Here is a 22980-nt window from a genome sequence, read left to right on the forward strand (position 1 = left end):
TTTGATTTATTTCTAATTTATAGTAGTTAACGTTGGTGGCTTATGTGGTGATTCTTTATTGGAGTGGTGGGTGGTGGATAGACTTATGTACAAAGGATTCTCACATTTATTTCATGTCATAATTAGAGATGGCACACTCAAATTTGAAGCAAATGGTAAGGTTCTTGGTCTATTTATGCTATGTGTTATCATTTAGGTGTTATGTTAGTAACGTGTTTTTTAATTGCGAATTGATGGTGGTAGATGTTGATTAGTTGAGTGGTCATAAGAATTGTGTGAATTTGTTAAATTGTGTTGTATGTGTTAATTTTCATGGTCACACATCCCAACTTGGTTAAGATGGATCTCTTTTTAAAAGGGAAATAATTTGATAATAGATTGTGTGCTATCTTCAAATGTAATGATCATGCAAACTCCTGGTTTCATCAAGTGAATATTGAATGTTGAAGGCATAAGAAGATGGCCACCAAAATCAAATGCTTCCATTCATAATGATTTTGTTCAAAAACTAGCATTTGTAATTTGAACTATGACATCACTCCTAATTTTCAAACTTGTGAGAATGCATTGGGGTGATTTCAATAATAAAGGGGAAGTGAACTTTGGCATTTAAGGAACAAAATTGTCACTATGCGCAAGGATCAAGGAGTGCAATATGGTTCAAGGCTTTCTTTAGACCTTAGTTATGTAGTGAAAACTTGATGGTCATCCATAATTAACACTCCTTAAAGGTATATCTGATATGTATATTAGGTCCACTCTGGATGTTGCTTGGCTAGTTTGGGTCAAACAATGGGCACAAATCTTCCATGTGCTAAAGTTTTCCGATCTTGTTGCTTTATGTTCATCTTTACTGAAGCAGTTTTAGTTGCCACTTCAAAAACATTCTGATGTCCTGCCGACTATTTCGAATCCAGCAGATGTTCCATGGCTGCCCTAATTCTCGCTAAGGAATCTTCGTCCATTTCTTTGGTGAGTGCCCACATGCGAAGCATCCAAATTCTCATAGCAAGGTTGATGATTTCGTTGGAAATGTATTCTGCAAAGTATACAGACACATTTGTTGCATTCAGTATCACCAAGTGTTTCGCTCTATTCTCCTCTTCAAATACAAACAGCTTCTTCCCATCTTTCCCAAGTTCTATCTTTGAACTTGCCACCATGCTTCCGCTTCGCAGTTCGCAGAGTGTAGAGATGCTACCAGTCTAATAGAGCAAAACCCGAGCAGTAGCTTAGCCAAATGCATTTACCAAAAAAACCTAAACCTAAACCCCATTAGTGAGCTACAATCCGAAGTTTCAAATACATTGCTTTATTTCACAATGTACCGTAGGAATGATTAAGACATCCATTTATCATTAATCTACTAGCGCTGTGAAATAATATTGATAAAATCATTATTAACCATTAGCCCCTTCTGGGGCCACACATAAGAATGATTTTAATTTACTCATTTTGTACTAAACTGGAAATTACAGTGGATTGTTGTAGAATCTACCTCATACGATAATATAAATCATAACAGATTCCAATCCTCCAAGAAAAACAAAGATTCTAGGGAATTGCCAGCAAGGCTTATCAACCGTGTAGTGCTCACACGGAAGAAACTTAGTACATTTTTTTTATTCACCACATAAAATATAACAGTTCATTTGGAATATCAGTTCATTTATTTATACAATAATTATTATGAATTTGATCGGTGACTGAATGGTTATGACCATTCTTTACATTTCAAATTTATTGGTAAAGAGTCACCAGTATTGGATGTGTAAGCCATCTTTGCATACCGTTGAACCACAGCCTTCATATTCAAAAACAATTATTGAGATGCGGGAGAGACTTAAAGCCATATGTCTGATGTGCAGTCTCCACCAGGATACCTCATCTCATGAGCAAGAGCAGGGCCTTGTGGCTCCTCTCCAAAGTCAACCAGGAAGTCTGGATTAATTGATAGCCCACCCTTATGAGTATCACAATCCATAACAAGCATGTGGGCACCTTTCTCAATCAGTTCAGGGTAGAATTGATTGTCCCAACTACTGAACAAGGAATTCGTAACATAAAGCCGCTTCCCATCCAAACTTAGCTGGATCATTTGTGGTCCTCCTCTCAACTTCTTTCCCTAAGAAATATGTATTCAAACAATATGTCATTGCCATATATACACATACTCAAGCCATAAAGCAAAACAATGAAAAAAAACCTTTCTTAGACACTTGTTGAAAACCTCTTTCGTTAGATCTTGATATTCTGTATTCTAAGGAAGAGTCACTTACCTAAAACTTGTGAAATTTTTTAGATAAATGTGGTATGAAACCCCAACTTTGTGGTCCGTCATCAAGATGAGGCGGATTTACAACAGATTGAACATTTTATATTTGTTTTTCTAAGGAGCATAGGGCTCAAACATTATCCCAGATTCCCAAGAATATTAGGTTGCCTGAGTTCAAAGATTGTCTGTGGAAGATGTCCAAGTATGGTCTAGATAGCTACTGGTTCTTTAAAGTCAAGCAATTGTGATGATTAAGGATTACACCTAATTGCAGGAAGAATCACCCCAATTATGCAAAGTAGTCTCGAATCACCCCAACTATGCAAATTAGTCCACCTTATGTATCTAGCAAGAATGTTTTCACCGCCCATTTGCTCAATTATTCTACCAAAAAGTTAGTAATCACTTAGATCTGAATCTCCATGTTCATGATCAGTTAATGAAGATGTATTCTAGATAGAGAAAAAAGTGTAATCACCAGAACATCAGGAACATCAGATTGCCATGTATGTCCATCATCCTTCTCAACAACCACTGGGCTTCCCCTTCTTACAAGACCACCTACCCAAACTTGACCAGTCAAGACAGGATTTGTAGGATCTTCAATGTTGTATTGTCTAATATCTCCATGCAACCAGTTGACAAAATAAAGGAATCGATCATCCAAGGAAATAAGGAAATCGGTTATCAATCCAGGCATCTCAGGCAGAATCCAATTTTTGACCTTCAAGTTTGGTACTGATACTGCAACCTAACAATGCCAGCTAAACCAATGTGTATAAACCTCGAGTATAAATGGCAAAAGAAATCAGATTTAAAAGCATATTCAACTTCCATAATGAAACCCCAAACACCACTAAATCATATTATTCGATTGACAAACAAAAAATTTATTGAAATTCATGAGATTAGAAAAAGAAAATATTATACCTCGTGGTTCCATGTTCCATCAGATGACTTGAAAAAACGCACCAATGTGCTACTTAAAGCACATGCTACATATCCTATGTCTTTGGAAGGATCATGGAGAAACCTCACCTAATTGCCAGGAAGTTAGAATTTGCATCAAAAGTTATCTGATTAGCTGCAATTACTTTCTGTCATAATATTTTTCTACTTACAAAACTGACGTGAGTTCAACTTTGATTAATTTGTGCTTCTTAGTCCAATTGGTATAGAAAAAAGAGCAGCAAACAAGCATACCTCCAATGGTATGAGTCCCGTGTTTCCCAAGTCCAATGTTTGTTTTAATATACCTTCACCCCAGCTATAAACAAACAAATGTCTTCCGTATAAGCCATCTGCAACATCTTGAAGACTGAAACCTTTTGAAAATGCTGCAGGTGCTCCCCATGATGAACTGATTAATGTATCATGTCGTGGTTGGTACCAGAAATCATAGCCAAAGCTAGGACTTTGACCTGGCTTCTCCCATCTGAAAACACATATGTAGAAAATTAAACATGCTAAATGCTTCTAAAGGTCTTAGTTTAGAAGTCATAAGCAATGTCCCATAAACAATCTCGACCCTGCATATAAATAAGCTTATTAAAGATCTGAGTAACTACTGTCAGATTTTTGTAATGTCCCATTTCTAGCACATGTTGTATGATGTTGCCGTTAGCCTATTTCTCCATGGTCCCATAGGCTAACCAAGACATTTAAGGGATCTTGAGAATATTTGGCCTAGACAGTTTTAGTTTCAGGCGATTCTGAGGTGTTTCGGTGTGGTTTTGGGATACTTACTATTTATAGTAAGTCAGTTGGGCCAGGTTAGGATCATCAATTATTCATGGATAATATCTTGTCGATGGTAATTGTTGATATCCACTAGACATTTTAATAATCTTTTGTGATTATTAACGTATTTATCAATAAAGTTGAGTTATAAAGTTAAAATTAAAATATTTAACTTTATTGATATGGGGACTTAAGTTAAAGGAAAAGTTATTTAAATAGTAAATGTTCCCCGTACTTGGAGACTTAAATGTAAAAAAGGAAATATTTCAATTTATCCTACATTGGCTGGAAAAGTGTGTAGGCTCTCTTGGAAATGTTATAAAAGACTCTTAAGAGTTCATTTTCAGTATGCTTGGTTGGAGAATTTGTGAGTCTATTTGTTGGAGATAATTTCTTTGAGGTTTTTAGGACAAAATAACATTCTTCACACTATTGAGAGATAGTGTATGAAGAAGAAACACATTGTGCTTCATAGAGATTAAAACTTGCAGTTAGAGGATTTGATTGGCAACCTTTTCGAGACTATAGAAGGCCGATTGAGGAAGCTCGATGAAGCCGTCCCATTTTATGCATTTATTTCAGTAAAAAGGGCTCAAATCTACTGTTGTTGAATGTTTTCTTTGTTGCTATGATTGTTTAGTTCTAGCCATACTATTGTTGGGTTGCTGCTGTGAGCGCCTAGGGTTTGGTGCACTATTATTGTGATATTTGTTAAGGAAAAACCTTTTTTTCCAGCACAGCTCTTCTGGGTATGTAAGAAATTGTTATGTAATCTCTTTCTAATATAAATAATGTTAGAGTGTTTCTTCTGAGTTTTATGAAGTTTAATGTATTCAAAGAGCTGCAGTTATTTATGTATTTGCATCACTATTATGGTTGAATGGACTAACAAACAGTATATCAAAACATTACTCGAAAAATCAGAAAAAAAATGTATCAAACTAGACTGCATATTACAATTTTCCTGATATAAGATAGGAAAACCATTTATATGAAATGCAAATTAAATTTCAAATAATTATATCAAAACGGTACCCTTTACATGTTTAATTCGGCCTTCAGAAAACCTTCCCAAAGTTTGCAGGAATTTATCTTATTTTAAAACAGATTAATGTGCTGATTCTAATAGAGCTAGAATATAACTAAGAAGACAGCTAATAGAGAGGAGGTCTTCGTGGTGATAGAGGCCCATTGTCCTCATCCATAAATGCATTTCTTCGTATTACAGCCCAAACTGGAAGATATCATACGATCAACATATCAGGTTGTGCTATCATGGCAGCAATACCATGTTGAATGGTCAAGGTGTTATAGGATCAATATATGTCAAGGCAATAATCATACCATATGCTATTCATCCATTGATGCTTCATAAAATCCATTTCAAGAACACTTCAGAAAGTTAATGTCACACATACTACACTTGATCCATCTAGAGTTTTATAGCTTGGAAGATTTCATCTTAATGTCCAAAATCTTTTAATGGTTGGAAAGTGAATCATTTCATCTTCCCCACCAGTTATACCTCTCTTTTGTAATGGACAAGAACTGTGAAGATAAATACTCAGTTTAAATAAGAGATAAGGGCTTTAAGATTGGACATTTTGAAATTTGTAAAGGGGAAGATTTAAATGGAGTGAGTGAGTGCAGCTTGCATGATAGATTACCATAAAAATTCCAGAGTCAAGATTGCTGTTGTGTTTGTAATTTTAGTTTGACAGTAGATCTAAAAAGAATGACGTGTTTATATGTTTCTGCCAAATACTTGTTGTATTGAGTTTTTCTATGAAATAATGAAGAATCCCATATTTTTCCTTCTAAATGTAATCATGTTTTCTCTTCAATATTGCAGCTGTGAACGTTGATTATTTGAGTAATTGATGATTGTTCCCATAGGATTAAAATGATTATTGTGGTCTACAAATTAAAAGGTTTCTCTAAAGCTGACTATTTCATTGGCTGATAAGTGCTACTGCTAGCGACTCCAAAAACACATCTTTCAACTGTCTTTTCAAGCTTGCATCTAGTCAGAAGGTTGCCTTATTTTGAAGGATAAAACATGGAAGAATAATCAGTTGGCAGCATCAAGATCTACCTGCCAGAATACTTTCTCTGTTTTCTCTCTCATTTCCATCTGATTACCCTGCAAAAGACAAAAGATGGCATATGGTACAAGCTACAGCTGCTACACACAATCACTCAATCCTAGATCACTCTGTCTGTTTACAAGTCTGTGAGTTGAACATCATAATTTCATGTCAAACAAATGTCAAATTTGTATTTCAATATTCTAAAATGGTAAAAGTAGTTCCACATTTTCTAATAGCTCTTATTTGTAGTCTTGTAATTCCATTGTCAATTTGTATGCTATGTGAATTATTTCCTCTTGTATCGAATAGGCTTACCACAATTCATATTTTGTTTTCTGATTAGATTCAAGTTTCTCAAATACTACTAGATACTAATGTCCAAGCAATGTCAGGGGATCTATGCAGAGAATTTTTGCTTCGACTTGTACTACATAATTCCTGAATTTTCATGATGCATAATTTTTTCAAATATAAAATAAAATAGTCTGAAAAATGGCAATGACAAATATTGATGCATAGAAGAGCATACCTAAAATCAATTTTGTGTACTCCATATGTCATATAAAGTACTTCAGAAATTGAAAACTAGATTTTGGACTGTGATTAATCCTAAACCTAGAATGAATTGCAATGCATATATGTTTATGATAGGTAAAATTCTGACACTGGATGTACTACCTTCCTTTCACATTAAAATCTGAATCCAAAAGCAAGAAACCGGCACCTTCTGCATTGCCATCTTTGTCACCCATACATGAGATCAAAATGTCTCCAGATGCAAGGCAGTGAGCAGTATGAGGAAAAGCCAAATTTGTTTTATCCAAGATAGTCTCTGGCTCAATGGCTTTGTGAAGGACTGGTGCCCTTGGATTGCCTCCTGTATCAACAATATAGATACGAGAGGACCTGCACATGAAGTTTCATGTTACTCATGAATTCCGAAGACTAAAATTTTTATATTATCCATGTAAAGTAATATTCTGCATCATTGAAACTAGGTTCATATATGAACTGAAAACCAAAACATTAGCAATCAGATTCTCAAAGCAAATTGTTGTATAACCTTTCTAAGATATAATCAAAACAATAAGAAATCAGAAAGGGGAATTCCATTTCTTAAATGTTTTGACAAATCTTTTTACAGTCTCTTCACAAGTTCACACAAAAATACTTATGGGAACACGAGTTGCACTATGTCCCATGAGAAGCCACTTACAATAGCGATGGTAAAATGAGGTAACGCCTTTGAGCAGAAGGATCCCCATGGCAAGAGCTGCATGCATTCCATCCAGAATGATGCAACTCATCACCTAGATGAGTTACAGGCAAACGATGGACTACCTTAGAAAAAGAGGATGACTTTGGATCCACATCTATTGTAGCTAAGTAGTCAGGATTTGCCCTTCCAGTACCTAAACCACAACCAATGTAAAAATACAATTATAAGTTCATAATTCAATCAATATTTCATACTTCAATAAGTAAGACCAATACTTTAGGGAATCCCATAGCATGTTGGAAGCAAGAAGCAGACCTAAATTTAGAGCCCAAACTAGAATTCCAACCCACATCCTTCTAATTCAAATTGACTCATCAATTCAATAATTGGAGTTATCCGGCCATTTATCTATAATTTCCTCTTTTTAGCTTATTATTCTTACTGGGTCAGTATATACTATAGGCCATGGAGATCATACTAGAGCTGGATTCCAATAGTTATAATTTATGTACATACTAAAATCAAAAGTAATTGGCAGGGCGAGAAAAGGGCAATGTGGCTTCTCCCGTATATTTTTAGTTTGGATTTATATTTTAGCAGCAAGCTGTAACCTTTAGAAGCAAGAAACAAACTAAAATCTTAATCCTCCTCTAGAATTAGAAGGGCCAGATGTCTGTTATGGGAATTTATTGATGGATAATGATTAAATCGTTATTAAATTTGGTATGATCGAGGGAGATACCTGTGGTTTTGAGATCATGTGCAGCTAAGAAGAGTAAACAGTTAAGTGGAATCAACAATATACCTTCTATAATGTTCATCAATGAGAAAAAGGTAGCCATTTTTTCAGGATTTCAAAGGCTTGATAATCTACAATAATATTTTGAATTTAGGAGCAGAGAAATGTTACTTATATTATATCAAGAGAAAATTGATAAATTTATCCTCAACAGGGGTTACATGAATCAACCTAAAATTGCGCCTTTCAGAATTCCTTCTTGATGTGTAATAGACAAATTAATGCTGAATATTTCCCACTTTCTTGTCAGTTTTAAAAATAGGATTTTTGTTTTGTCTTCCATTTTTGGGAAATGTAGCTGTTGTAGGTAATGAAGAGGGTTTGCCCATTTTAGAGTAGGGGCTATTTGTTTATTAGCAGTGAGGGGTTGCTGGAGGAGAGGACTGGGTTGGGGAAAGACATTGTAAGAGAATGCATGCAGAACATATTTCATAATTCAGCGCAGAAATGAAGAGTTTGTTTATTTTTTGTGGAAATCTGTATGTTTTTTTTTGTTTTTAGTGTTTATCATTCACTGTTTTTGAGGCAACTAAAAGTTTTCACTGCAGAACAGACTAATCTGTAGTCTGTATCAGTTTTTGATTTCAGAGAAGCCTAAAAATTGACCATTTCGAATTGGGGAAGGAGAGCTAGTAGAGGAGCTGGACATAGATGGAATACTGGAGATGAATTACTCAGGAGATTAGAAGCAATTAGAGCCAATTCTGTCAACATGAATCTGAAGACAAACAGGAGAATGAGGGAGCTCCTGTTGGAGCAAATGGAGCAATAGATCCATGCAACGGTTGATCAAAAACTATTTAAAAACAGGGGACTAGAGTTAAGGCCAAGGTTATGGATTTTCAAAGGTGATCTATTTGCTGATTGGCTACAAGAACTAGAGAAATATTTTGACATGGTGAACATGGATGTAGAGGACCCTAGGAGAATAGAGTTTGTAGTGACAAAGGTGAAATCTCACACTGCCTTATGGTGGGATAACCTCCAAAATAACAGGCAATTGAGATCCAAATTCTTACCTACAGATTATCAATAGAAATTTTTTAGATAGTTTCAAAGCATGAGAAAAAAAGAGATGTTTGTGTTAGAATACTTAAAACAGTTTATGAAGTTGCAAATATGGGCAGATTTGCAAGAAGATGGTGAGCAGGTTGTTGCCAGATACCTCAATGAGCTGTGATTCCTAGTATGTGATGAGCTCGCCCTACTCAAACTCCATACCATTGGTGAAGCATATCAATATGTTGTAAGATTTGAGGAGAACTCAATTGGGCTAAGGGTAAATTGTTGATCAAGAAGGGAGACCACACTTGCTTTAGAGTAAAAATTAACCTCCTCAAAACCTGCCAAAATGCAGAGCTTGAGGAAATGAAGGAGGTGAAATTCAATTCTAGAGGAAGAGGAAACTTCAAAGGAATGGAAAGAGGACAATTTTTGGTGATAGAAAACTGTTTGGATGTTTCAAATGTAATGAGCCCATAAAGTCAAAGACTACCCTCAAAAGCTCAAAGGAACAATGGTATTACAAGAGGAAGCTTAAACGCAAAAGGTTTGAGTTGAGACAGCAAAGAACTTGATGCTCCAAAGAACCTTAATATCAGGAAACAAAGAGATTCCAGAAGTTGATTGGAAAAGAAAGAAGTTTAAGGACAAAGTGCGCATGGTGATTGGAGAGGGTGGATTGACCAATAGTTTAGTAATACAGTAACGGTAAACAAAGTATATCTTGGTTGATTTCCAAAATCAAACCATATAAGATTCCTTGGTTAGAAAAGGACTATAATGTACTTGTGGGTCAATCTTGTTGTATTGCTTCAAAACTGGTCCTTATGAAAATAAAGTGCTAGGTAATATGATGCTAGTTGATGCCTGTCATTTGTGGTTGAGAAGGCCCTAGCAGTATGATTGGAAAGTATATCTCATGGTAGGTAGAACACTTATGCAGGAAAACATGAGGAGAAGAGACATCTCCCAAAACCATGGAAAGAAAAAAGGGCTTTCAAAATGCCAGCGTTGTCTCTTGTAGCAATGAGCTATAAAAAATTATTAAACCAAAGAAGAACCTTGTTATCTACTATGCTTGAAAGAAGCAACGAAGTTGGAAGAATCCAACTGAAACAAGAGGTGCAAAAATTATTGATTAACTATCCTAATGTGACTCCAACAAAATTGCCAATTGGCTTCCCCCCCTTGCATGGCATTACACAATATTGTACAGCCTGAGTTGGCCTAGTGGTGGAGAACTTGTGCTCTTGAAAGAGAGGTCACAAGTTCAAATCCCACAAGGGGGTAAGGTATGTACGCCTCGTTTGTAGTGCAGTTGGGTATCTCCCGCAAGAAGTACGAGGTAGTCCCATATTGCTCTAACCCATCTGTAGACCCATACACAGATGGTTGGCATCATGGACTATAAAAGCTCCTTTCCTTTCCTTTCCTTTCTTTCTCTAGGATCAAAGCTTCCTAATCGAGTGCAAATTTTCTCCTACAAAAATAGGAAATGAGACAAAATTTATGAGTTGTTAGAGAAAAAGTTCATAAAGGAAAGCAAGATTCCTTATGCCACACTAACTTTACTCTCACCTAAGAAAGGAGGAAATGGAGAATGCATGTGGACTCTAGATCCATTAACAAGATTACCGTAAAATACAAGGATCCACTACCAAGAATGGATGATATATTTGATTGCTTAGCTAGTGCTAAGATTTTCTACAAGATTGCTTTGAGAAGTAGCTATCATTAGATCCGAATTTGGGAAGGAGACAAATGGAAGACAACATTCGAGGCCAAGGATGGTTTGTATCAGTGGTTGGTACTTGGGAAATTTACTATAATTTATTTTGATGACATTATGATTTTCTGTAGAAACATGGAAGAGAATTTAAGACAGTTGCAAGTTGTGTTTGACATATTTACAGTGGAAAGATTGTTTGTAAATAATGAAAAGAGTGAATTTTGTAGAGACAAGTTGGTTTTTCGTCAGGGTAGCAACTTTCGTATGGAGTGTCTTGTTTGGTAAACCTTAAAAATAGAAAAAATGGATTTACTAATAAACAATGATAATAAATGTGAAAAAAGCAATTAATTATGTATTTAAATATTATATTAACAAAAATATGGAAAATATAATTAAAATATTTTTATTGTAAGAGACATCCCAAAGAAAAATAATAATTAGGATAATATGTTTTGGTATGTGGTGACTCTTCATGAACCATTTAAATTTAACATTAGACCAGGGACCACTTGACAAATTTACAAAGTAAAAATAAATAAAGTAGGAGTTGGACCCAAAGGTTCAATGGGCATTCTGATAGAAAGTGTACTCTAAAATCTTGTTTCTACTTTTTTGTTTTTCTTTTAAGTGAGATTTTTTAGCTTTCCCTTTCTTTCTTCCTTGTTCTTTTCTCTTTGAGTGGATGGTATTTCTAGTCAAATAAAGCTGAATTGTCTTTTAATTTTTTTCCAAGGATAATATCTATTATATTTAATAGTAATTTCATATTAAAAAAATGAAATAATAAGGGTGGGGCCTCTAGTTTGATTGGATAAAGAATTCTATTGAAGGCAAGAGGTCATGAGGTCTGTTTCCCTCATTCGTGTAGTATCAGATTGCGTGCCATGCCAACATTGACAGTCACATTAAAAAGCTTTCCTAACACTTTGCAGGTTATAGGGGGCCTAAGCCAATTCTTGCTTACAATTTGATAAGTTTTTGGCCTTAGTTAAGGAGAGATATAAATAAGTTTGTTTCTACATGTAAAGTATGCTAAGTTCCTAAAGACCGACAACAAAACACTGCTTTGTATAAAACCTTCCTAGTACTTGAAGAACCATGGATTTTGTCTTGGGATTGCCTCATACTCTAAGTGGTAATGATTCTATTTTTATGGTTGTGGACCAATTTTCTAAATGGCCCACTTCCTTCTATGTATGGAGAATACTTCAGCAAATAAGATTTTTTATTTGGTTTTTAAGAGGTTGCGCGCTTAGATGGATTGCCTAAGAATATGACAAGTGACTAGGATGCAAGGTTTCTTAATCACTTTTGGACGACTTTGTAGAGAAAACTTGACAGTAATCTGTAGTATAATTCATCCTGTCACCCCTTAAACAGAGAGGCAATGGAGGTGGTAAACAAAAGTTTGAACAATTTTCTTCAAAGCCTAGATGATGAGAATCCAAGGCAATGGAATTTAATTTTCGCACAGACAAAATTCGCTTTCAATTCCAGCATCAATATGTCTACTATTAAGTCTCTCTTAAATTTGTTTTTGAAAACAATCCTAAGGAAGTAGTTGATTTAATTGATCTTCTAGGGGGAAGATGGGTTAGCCAAGATGGATTGGACTTTTGTGAGGCATATAGAAGATGTGCATCAACAGGTTGGGCAAAAGCTGCAAATAATCAATGAGTGGTATAAAAGAAATGCAGATTTGGATCAAAGAGAAAGGATGCATCAAGTGGGTGAACAGGGCATGGTTTACTTGCATAGATAAAAATTTCGTAAGGCACTTACAGTAAATTGAAGTCGAAGAAAATTAACCCTTGCAAGATACTAAAGCAAATTAATGAAAACATCTATTTGATGGAACTGCATGACGAATTGGATATTTATCCTATAATTTGTGTCAGATCTTTATACCTATCATTTAGGTAGTGAGAAAATTCAAGATGACATTGTGCTGTGAGAATGGGCCAGACATTTGCCAACGAAAAAAAGATGCAGATTGGGAAGGTAGTAGACACTAAGGCTGATACAACAAAGTCCAAGAATTATAAAATGTATTTGGTAAAATGCCCCAGGTTATTTGATTCCAACAACAACTGAGCCATTGAAGAGTAACTCATGATGTTTTTAAAATCGCAGACCAAAATTTTAAAAAGATGGGGAGGAGCATGCATAATTGTCAAATTAATGCTGAATATTTCTCACTTTCCCATCAGTTCTAAAAATGAGATTCTCGTCGTGTCTTCCATTTCTGAGGAACGAAACTGCTGGGTGATAAATAGGGTTTGCCAATTTTTAAAGAGGGTTTTTTTATTTTTCAGCAGTGGTGGGTTGCTGTAGGAGATGGCTGGGTTGGGGAAAGACACTGTAAGAGAATGCATGCAGTACATATGCCATAATTCAACTCAGCTATGGAAAGCTTGTTTACTTTTTGTGGTATGTTTTCTACTGTTTTTTAGTATTTACTGCTCACTATTTTTGTGGCAGCCTAAAGTTCTCACTGCAGAACAGAGTAAGTCTATATCATTTCTCTGACTAAAAAATCTTCATATCCTATGTTAAAAAAAAGCTTATTTATCTGAAAAATTTGTTTGTTTTTTTCAAATAATTGTGACACAAAGCATTGTTATTGCTACTGCCCAAGCTTTATAAGGTTTACTCAATTTCTAAAGGTCTTTACTCACTTTACTTACATATTCATGAAGTGATTCGTTCACCAACTAAATTCTCAAAACTCCAGAAACATCACTTTAATAGAAAGGAAAAAACTTTTTTAGAAGCAAATAATTCACTATACTGGTAAAACTAACCAGTATAAACAGCAGTGACATATAAAAGCTTTTCCCGAGGCCCGTTCATTGCTTCGATGGGAGTTTTATAACCAGGCCCACCATTACCAGTCCCGCAGCATCCTTTCCCTGTGGCCATTTTACACTCTTCAACAGCTTAAATGAAGAATTGTCCAGTGCTAATCACAGATACCATCAAACTTCTTCTACATCCTGAAGTAAACATACGGTATTTATAGAAAAGAGCTTCCATCATAGACTATTGTTTTTCCCCCTTTTATTGCATTTAAAATAGTTCACGCGATTCACACGACCGTAAATGCTGATATAAAAATAACGCTCTGGATGTTGGCCATGTGGGTTACATTAATAATTCATGAATTGTATATTCAGATGGAAGGAGAGGATATGTATAATCTTTATGTTATCTATATTAGGATGGAAGGAGAGGATATGTATAATCTTCATGTTATCTGGGGATTTGCTCACAAAAGCAATCAGAAACTAGAAAATCATTTGGCAATGATTCAATTGGTTCTAAAATAATGCTCTGGATCACATGCTTACATCAATAATTCATAAATTCTATTAGGCTTAGCACTCAGATGGGAGGAGACAAAAGTCTGAAAATCGTAATGTAATCTGGGCATTTGCTCACTAAAGTAACTTGCCATTGAAAAATCATTTAGCTGTTATTAAATTGGTTCAATTTGTTCAGATGATCATCTGTTCGCTTTGCTTAAGATAGACGTTCTGATTTCTCACTACATTTTAAAATTGTGCGATTTTGACTTTTGTTTAGGTGCTTTTGAGGGTCAAAAGCCTCATCAGGATTGGCCTTGCTATTGGTTAGTTTCATTTAATGATGGGTCCCTTTTCGTTAGGAAATATATAGTTAGTGGCCTGTGGGAAGCAATAGTAGGTGAAACACTATTTTGTTGAACATTCTCATTAGTTGTTGAATCTTCAAATCAATAGCTCATAAGAGCCAAAGACAAACACCAATTGATCATTTAATTAAATTTTTTATTCGATTAGTTATTAATGATCTTTTGAAGCTAAAGTTTGGTTGTGATGTAGAGGGAAGAGTGATGATCATTATTTATTTGGTCTAGCGATCTATGAATCTGTAAGAGAGTATGCCAAAGAGAATTGGTTGTGGATTGAAGCCAAGGTCATATTCTAAAGATCAAATAATTAATGATGCATGCAAATCATCATCCATTTCTTTGTATGTTTCTAGGGTATGCAACAACTCCTTTGATGATAGTCATAAGTTCTAATGGTTGCATGCACCCAATGGGATATACTTTTGGATCCAAATTTCTCATATTTTGTGATTTGTTGGGAAAAGCTTTGATGCAATGGATAGAACATTGATTGCCACTATTGTTTTGGTTTCGCATCTCTCCCATTGTTTAGCAAGATGGGATGTTGCAAGCTTATGCTTAGCAACAAGCCTTGACTATAAAACTTTTCTCAATATATTTTCTATTTGTTAAGTCTAGATTTCAAACCTTATCTCATGTGTCGAGGACTTCAAATGTTTTCTAGTATACAAATGTGTGCTGATTTGGAATGCTAAGATATGAAGTTGTGTCTATCTTATTTTTGTTGTAATTTTGTGTTATGTATGAATGAATGCTTACCTCTTGTATTTATTGTATTGTGTTTGATTGGTTTTCTAGAGATTGTTAGGTCATATATTTTATTTTATACTAGCAACAAATAGAGGATATCTAAATCTTGGCACGTCTTTGTTAAATGCATATTTTATTTGAAGCATTTCTCTTTTCCCTTTTCCATGTAAGTGAATAGTAAGAGTTCATTGAAAATATTACAAGGATTTAGCCTTTAAAATATTGTAAGTTAACACATGAATCAAGTTATTGTAGAACTTTCTATTATTGCACTTCCTATGTAGCATAGGTTCAAGGCACAACTAGCATAATGCAAATGGTTGCAATATTTGAGAGACAACAATCTTTGGCATACCAATGGAACTGTTGTCCCATCTGATTGAGTCTAGTGTAAATCTTAATCTTCTACTTGTTAAAGCATTACTTTTTCACTTGGAGACTCTACTCAAGCGTAAATCTAAAGGCTTATGAGCATGAGACTTGGTTCAACTATTTTTCAATGGTGTCAAGTGTAGGAGAAGAGTTAGAGCTAGCATGTGTCCGTTGTCTCCTAATGGAGATAAGACTTTGCAATCTTATAGACTACAATTCAATAGTTCAAACAATGTGGTAGAATGAGACCTTAGATCATGGCCTCCAACTTCTAGAAAAAATGAGCATTAAGTTGCTACAAATCTTTGGTGAAATTTAACTAGTGACTAAGTACCTATAAGATCTTAATGTCTATTTAAGAACTATTTAATGAAATCATATAGACATAGGGTCTAGGATTTAATTGATTTTTTTGACTTCAAGTTATTTCTAAAACTTGAACATAGGTTTTGACCACTTGGTAGTAGTAGAGCCCCAATTTGATCATGTCGATGACTTGCTACACAATAAACATGTTAATCTAGTTGTAAGACCAATGGCTCCAAACAATACCACACATCAAAAAGTATTTAAGACTAACAATCACATCATCCTTTTTATTTGAAATTAAACTAAGTTTATATAGGATATAGGCCCTATGATTGAAGAAGCCTATGAATGACCAAATTCAACAACTCGAGTCCAACAACTTTCCTAAGGGACTTGCTACCCTAGAATCTATTTTAGTCTCAATAATCAATATAGGGAAAAAAACATGATTGCAAATAAAGAGGCCTACCATGGTGTTGAAGTAGCTTTAGGTTGCACTATAAAATTGGGTAAAATATGCACTAAAGAAGAGAGGGCTTAGATGTTTTATCTCTACAATAAATATGAGGACTTGAAGGGATATGAAAACGTATCATTCAACTTAAAATGGAGTTGAATAATAATGTTAAGTTGATCAAGAAAAAACAATGATTGGTCAACCCCAAAGTGGAGCCATTGATGAAGAAAGAATTTCTCAAGCTAGTTACTAACCCTAGGCCTCTATGAAGAATTAATAACCCTTGCCATCCATGGAGCGAATTTTGGAGATAGATACTAGCTCTAAGAGGTTTTTCCTATCAAATGGTTTCTCACATTATAACCAAGTATTGATAAGGGATGAAGAATAGTACAAGACTATTTTCACCACCAAATGAGGAATGTGTATCTACCAAAGTATTCCCTTCGGTGTTTGAAATGTTCATGCAACATTCTAGATGGTCATGGATATTGCATTCAAGGATCTTTTATATGAGATTATCTTAATTTACTTAGAAGATTTAACTATTTTTCTCAAGAAGAAAGAAGACCATTTTGTGCATTTGGAGAAAGTTTTCCAACATTTCTAGGAATTTCAAATCTATCTAAATCTCAGTAAATGAGTTTTTTATGTTCCATAAGGGAATCTCTTAGGACACAATGTTAAAGGAAGGTGTGACAATTGATCTTGACAAGATTAAAGCCATATTATACTAATCACTTCCCCAACACATGAACATTTGCAATCTTTTCTTGGACAAGCCAAATTTAGGATCCTTATATCAAATTTGTAGGGATTGTGAAGCATTTAGCTCTCCTACTCTAGAAGGACCAAAAGCTTAAATGGTGGAGGAGTGAAATAAGGCTTTTTAATACATCAAGTTTTTGTAAAGGCCCCAACTTTAGTGAATCTATATTTCTAAAATGATTTTATCATCTACGTAAATGCAAGCAAGTTCAACACTTGTGGTTGATCTTGCATAGAAATATGATTATGACCAAGAGGAGCATCACATTCTTTTTTGTAATGATAACATGAAGGATTATGAGGTTAAATATAATTATTTTAAAAAACAAGTATATTCTCTTGTAAAAGGTCTAAAGGAATTTAGACATTTTGGTCTCTAATAATAAAATTGTATCTCATATGATCCACGTGGCATAAAAGAGTATATAGTGGTTATTAAATAAGGGAAATTAGAGGAAGCTAGATCACAAAGATATTGGACTATGATATTATGATCAAGCCTATAAAACTGATTAGAGGGAGAGCCATGTGCCAAATCTTGTTGATTACCTAATAAAAGAAAAGGGCAATGAAGAAATTTGTTTCACTTAAATATATGGTTATGTGAAAATGAATAGAAGAAAGGGAAAATTTATGTTATAGTTCAATATCCTTGTAATTTGAGTGCAACCAAAAGAAGAGAGTTCAAAATTTTAAATACCCCTTATGTATGGAATCATATTCAAGACAAATACTTTGATGGCATCCTTTGACAATACATTGAACCAAAAAGACCCCTTTGACAGTGTATTGAACCAAAAAGACCATTTCCTTGTTCTAGCAATTTCACCAAAAGATTTTTATGTGGTTTCTATTCACCCCAAACCACTATTGCCAAGATCGTGAGGAATGGTTAATGAGGTGTGATAAGTGCCAAATTTTCATTATAAAGAAAGGTGTGGCGTCATAAATTGTATCCCTATACAATTTTCATCCTCACTTAGGCCTCAATTTGGAATTTTTGGCCTTCCATGTTTTGACCACATTGTTTGATTCTACTCACACCGGCTTCAAATTACAATCTTCACCTAGCATCTAGTCTATGGACCATTGTTCAGCCCTAATAAGCTAGACAAAGGCACCCCATGTACCCTTTTCGTTGGACAATGGTGCCCCAAATGCCCTTGTCCTTCTTAAATAGGCTAGATTTTGATCCCAACAATGGTCATAAAATTTGGGCAAGAATTCCCTTCTCATGTCGGCTTGTCTCAAAATTTCACATTAGTTTGATGTAGTGGGGTATAAAAGAAAGCCTTACCCCTCACTTGAAAAAGTCCATCTATACTCTCCACGTGATTCAAATTAAAATTCAATCCAATTCAAGTGAGCAAGTAATCAAGTATTTTCAAGGCATTAAAAGGAGATGTCAAGTATTCAAGCTTCGAGCATTCAAGATGGTATCCATGATCAAGACTTCATGAAGACATCCTACATCCTACATGGCAACATCAACCTTTGCATGAAAAATTCAAGGCAACATTCATCAAGGTATTATTGTCCAATATTCATCATTTTAATTCAGATCCAGCCTCTAACCCTTTTACGACATGCTTTACATTTCAATCCAATTCAAGTTCAATTCAATTATAGAGTTAATTCCAAACCCAAGGTTTGAATCAAGTAAACCCCTATTCCTAGTACATATTCTCTTCTTTTGTGTGCAAGTGACATGTTCAAAAGTTGTAATTGTAGAATTAGGCAGAGTAAACAGAGATGATCATATCTAGCTTTTGTAGGAGTGAAAAGAAGAGGATAGGGTATCCCCACGCATCTATGTCCAAGAATTTTTTGATGAAACTTTTGGGGTAGATTCTAAACATCATTCTGGTTCTAGAAAAGTTAGTTTTATTTGCATCCGACATTCTAAGGGCAAGGTCATCTGGAGCATCCTCATCCCACATTTTCAAGCTCAAATTCTAGTCACAAGTTCTACTCATCTTCCTCATTCCAAATCTATGTTTACAGCTTCATATCAAATCTATAACTATATATTATGCTAATTTATGCCAATTTTCCATCTTTAGCCCTAGGCCTAGTATTCACTTTACACCTTTGCAATATCCAATTCAACACAAACAAAGAAAGGAGTGGAATCCAATCAGCATTCAGCCCTTTTCACACAATTGAAGTTGAATCTATTGAGATTTTATCTCCTTAATATAATGTTGCTATGAAATAGGTCTAGTTCCTAGTTTTGCACGCCTAAGCTTGTGAACCCCTATCTCACCACATTACACAAGGAAATAAAAACAAATCAACCATTTGCCTAGTGGTCTTAGAACTTATTAGCATGACCAACCCATCATCTAGTAGAGGGTATAAGTGGATCCTTGTGGCCACTAATACATTAACAAGATAAGCAAAATTAGTATTATTTAAGGGGAATACATAAAGAGATATTAATAATTTTGTAGAAAGATAATACTAGGTTTTCCATCCTAAGCACCATCATCATTAATAATGTAATGATATCTACTCAAACTAAGATCATTAATTTCGTCTTGCAATTTGGGATCTATTTAAAATCGTTTTCTAATTACTATTCATAGGGAAATATGTTGGTGAGTGCACACATACGAATTTGACTAGAATAATTAAATGAATTGACTTATAAATTTAGAGGTAATGGCACATGAATCTTGGAAAAGAAATATGGGAAAATAAAATCACTCTAAAGAAAGTTGAAAGATATGTTGGTGAGTGCACACATGAGAAGTTGATTAGAATTATCAAATGAATTGAATTACAAATTTAGAGGCAATGACACATTAATCTCAGGAAACCCTTATGGGAAAATAAAATCTCTCTAAAGAAGGTTGTAAGATGTTCCCCTTTAACATTAGTGTACAATATGGAAACTAAGTTGTCCATATCCATAGAGTTGTCAACATTAGCATCATAATTTTAGTTATAATTGCTATAAAATAACACCATCTCTATAAGCATGGTTCAAAATTCTCCAACTAGAGGAGCACAAAAAAAAGGCAAGGACCTAGTTTTAAGGTCATTGCGAGATAGTGAAAATGTGTTTGATAAGTGTTCAACTTCATAGAATTTCAAGGTTGGTGATGTTTTATTGGGATGAAGTTAGAAATAAATCATGCCGCCATATCAAATTCGATACATTATGGAGTAGTGCATATATGATTCCTACTTAAAAGCAAGATAATTTCTTTCAATTATCCACTTTTAATGAGCATGCTCTATCTACCCCATTGAAGAGAATTTTTTGAAGCACATGTGTAATTATCTATGCAATGAATTGTATGCATATAATTATGTTTGTTTTCAACTTTCTCTTCCATGTAAACTATGTACTATAGTATTTAAATTCACTTTAGGTTGTACATAAACCATTCCTCTATTCAAGATTCCGCAGTAAAATTATGGAGCAATTATAATTTAAAATAATTATTTCTCACTATAGGCTAAGTGGAGAAAACTTGATAACTCTGTTAGCCATATCATCAAACAAAGGGTCAATCTAATGCCATATGGATTATCAAAGATGTAAATGATAAAAAGTGTCAATGCCTCACCAACAATCAAATCAAATAGGTGAGTAAGTTATGGCCATCAAAGGAGCCTTAAGTAAACAATGTAGATGTTTTGTGAGAAAATCAAGTTAGGTACACAATGATGTCACTTTGAACACATCTTTTCTAGAGTGGGAAAGAATAGTAAGTTATAAAGGAATAATTAATTATAATAGCTTGTGGAATTTTTGGGTTTAAAAAGGATAAAATATTAATAGCTCTCATGTACCATGAGATTAAATGGATGGTTTGATTTGAGCCATCATTTGTTAATGTAAGAATTTTCCAATTACAACCAAGATCTAGAGGCCAATGAATATCACAAACACACAAGAGACAAAGATAGACAAGAACAAATTGTATTCTCATCAAGATACAAAAATCAATCAACTATACAATGAACATGAGCTTGCTTATAAAGGCAAGGCCATATGGAAATGAGAGCACATGATTATGACAAGTGGTCCAATGAGGTACAAGGGTTGGTAGGCGTAGGTAGGAAAAATAATAGATAATTCCACTAAAGGTGGATCACCCACCCAAATGTGGAAATATCATTCCACTATAAGTGGACATGAAAATGTGTTAACAAGATAACACCACCAAAGGTGGAATTTCTCCTACAACCATATTCCCTAGATGTGCAATTCCATTAGTGTCTTATATGCAAATTACAATGAATGCATTATCTTAAGTCAACTTAAGTAAAGTGTAAATATGAGATATAATTTACACCAACACTCCCCTTTAAGTGCAACAAAGGGGAAGGCAGACTCAACCTGATAATGCAAGATGGGTCTCGCCTACTAGGCCATGTTAGGTACCCATGTACAAAGAAATGCAATCTCTCACAAATGAAGAAAGGGAGAAAACTAGTGGTAAAAAAGTACCCCCAAAAGAGAGATGAAAAAATAAAAATAACTCTCAAAGGAGAAGGACAAAAACTTGAGAGGAAAAAGTCCCCCCCCCCATAAGAGAGAATGGAGAAGTCAACTAACCCCCCTAATAAAATATCTTGCATGCCCAAGAGAGCTCGCAACTAATGAAACGTACTCTCGGTGAAGGGTTTGGTGAAGATGTTTGCAACCTAAACTATTGTAGGACAATACTGCAAATCAATGACCCACTCTTGTAACTTAAAGTGGACTTACGATCATCAAGATCATCAGCCCAATCAAAGTCTATGTAACCAACCAAGGTGAGTCTTGTGCCTACTGCATAGTGAATCCCAAAGTGATGTGTTCCCTGAATATAGTGCAAGATGCGTGTGGAAGATTTCTAATGAACCTCATGTGGTTCCTGTATCAAGCATGAAACCATGCCAACCATAAAGGAAATATCAAGATGTGTGTGATTCAACTAGATGAGACTTCTAATAAGATGACAATACAATGTGGCATCAACAAGTGGAGTAAAATACAGCCTCAATATTGACTCCTAAAAGAAAGGGAGTTGGCGTAGGATTGTACAATTAGCCATGCAGAACTATGCTAGAAGATCAAGAGCATACTTGGTATGAGCAAGTGTAATCCTAGAAGAAGACAAAGATATTTCAATCTTGAGAAAGTAGTGCAAAAGGCCCAAGTCATTCATAGCAAATCTCTCATGCAAAATACTTTTGACACTATCAATGATGGATAAGGTACTCCTTGCAATGATCAAGTAATTAACATAGAGCACAAGTATCGAATGAGAGTCATCTTGTCGCAAAATGTAAACATTCGGATCAGAATGACACCTAGTGAATCCTATGGAGAGAAGAAAGGAATTCATCTTGGCATACCAAGCCCTAGGGGTCTATTTGAGGCCATAAATAAACTTGCTCAATCTGCAAACCAAAGAAGAATCTTGAATGAATCCCTACAACTGCTCCATGTAAATCTCCTCTTTGAGATCCTTGTGAAGAAACACACTCTTCACATACATCTGATGTACATCCCAACCATGAGATATGACAATAGAAAGTGTCAAGTGAATGGAGTTCATCTTAGCTACCGATCTTGGAGGAGATGAAGGACGGTCTTCCTCAACTGCAAGTGCACCTTGTGGAAGCGTGAACCTATGAGTTAGAGTGGAGGGAGAATCATCATCTAAGTCACTATCATTAGTACTGAAGCAGTCACCGGTGAGGAGGTACCTCAAAGAGATCAATCTGGACCGGTCAGCAAGAGTAAACACAACGGAAACACAAAGATATGATGGAGGAAATGCATAACAAA

General features: G+C 34.9%; 1 protein-coding gene across 1 annotated transcript; it reads right to left on the bottom strand.

The window, feature by feature from the left end:
• Nucleotides 1-1552: 1552 nt before the first annotated feature.
• LOC131032072 (selenium-binding protein 1) lies at nt 1553-14249 on the bottom strand. Its single transcript, XM_057962995.2, has 7 exons — nt 13662-14249; nt 7322-7517; nt 6784-7011; nt 3479-3710; nt 3206-3313; nt 2754-3026; nt 1553-2125 (listed from the first exon to the last, which is right to left on the bottom strand). The coding sequence occupies exons 1-7, from the start codon at nt 13777-13779 to the stop codon at nt 1844-1846; spliced, it is 1437 nt and encodes a 478-aa protein (XP_057818978.2). The 5' UTR covers nt 13780-14249; the 3' UTR covers nt 1553-1843.
• Nucleotides 14250-22980: the final 8731 nt, after the last annotated feature.

Source organism: Cryptomeria japonica, chromosome 4 (assembly GCF_030272615.1).
Source record: "Cryptomeria japonica chromosome 4, Sugi_1.0, whole genome shotgun sequence".
Taxonomy (NCBI): Eukaryota; Viridiplantae; Streptophyta; class Pinopsida; order Cupressales; family Cupressaceae; genus Cryptomeria; species Cryptomeria japonica.

Coding starts and splice junctions, on each gene's coding strand:
- LOC131032072 (XM_057962995.2), bottom strand. CDS start 13,779: ATGGCCACAGGGAAAGGATGCTGCGGGACTGGTAATGGTGGGCCTGGT. Junction 7,012..7,321: donor CTCATTTTACCATCGCTATT/GTAAGTGGCTTC, acceptor CTTCATGTGCAG/GTCCTCTCGTATCTATATTG. Junction 3,314..3,478: donor CGGGACTCATACCATTGGAG/GTATGCTTGTTT, acceptor CCTGGCAATTAG/GTGAGGTTTCTCCATGATCC.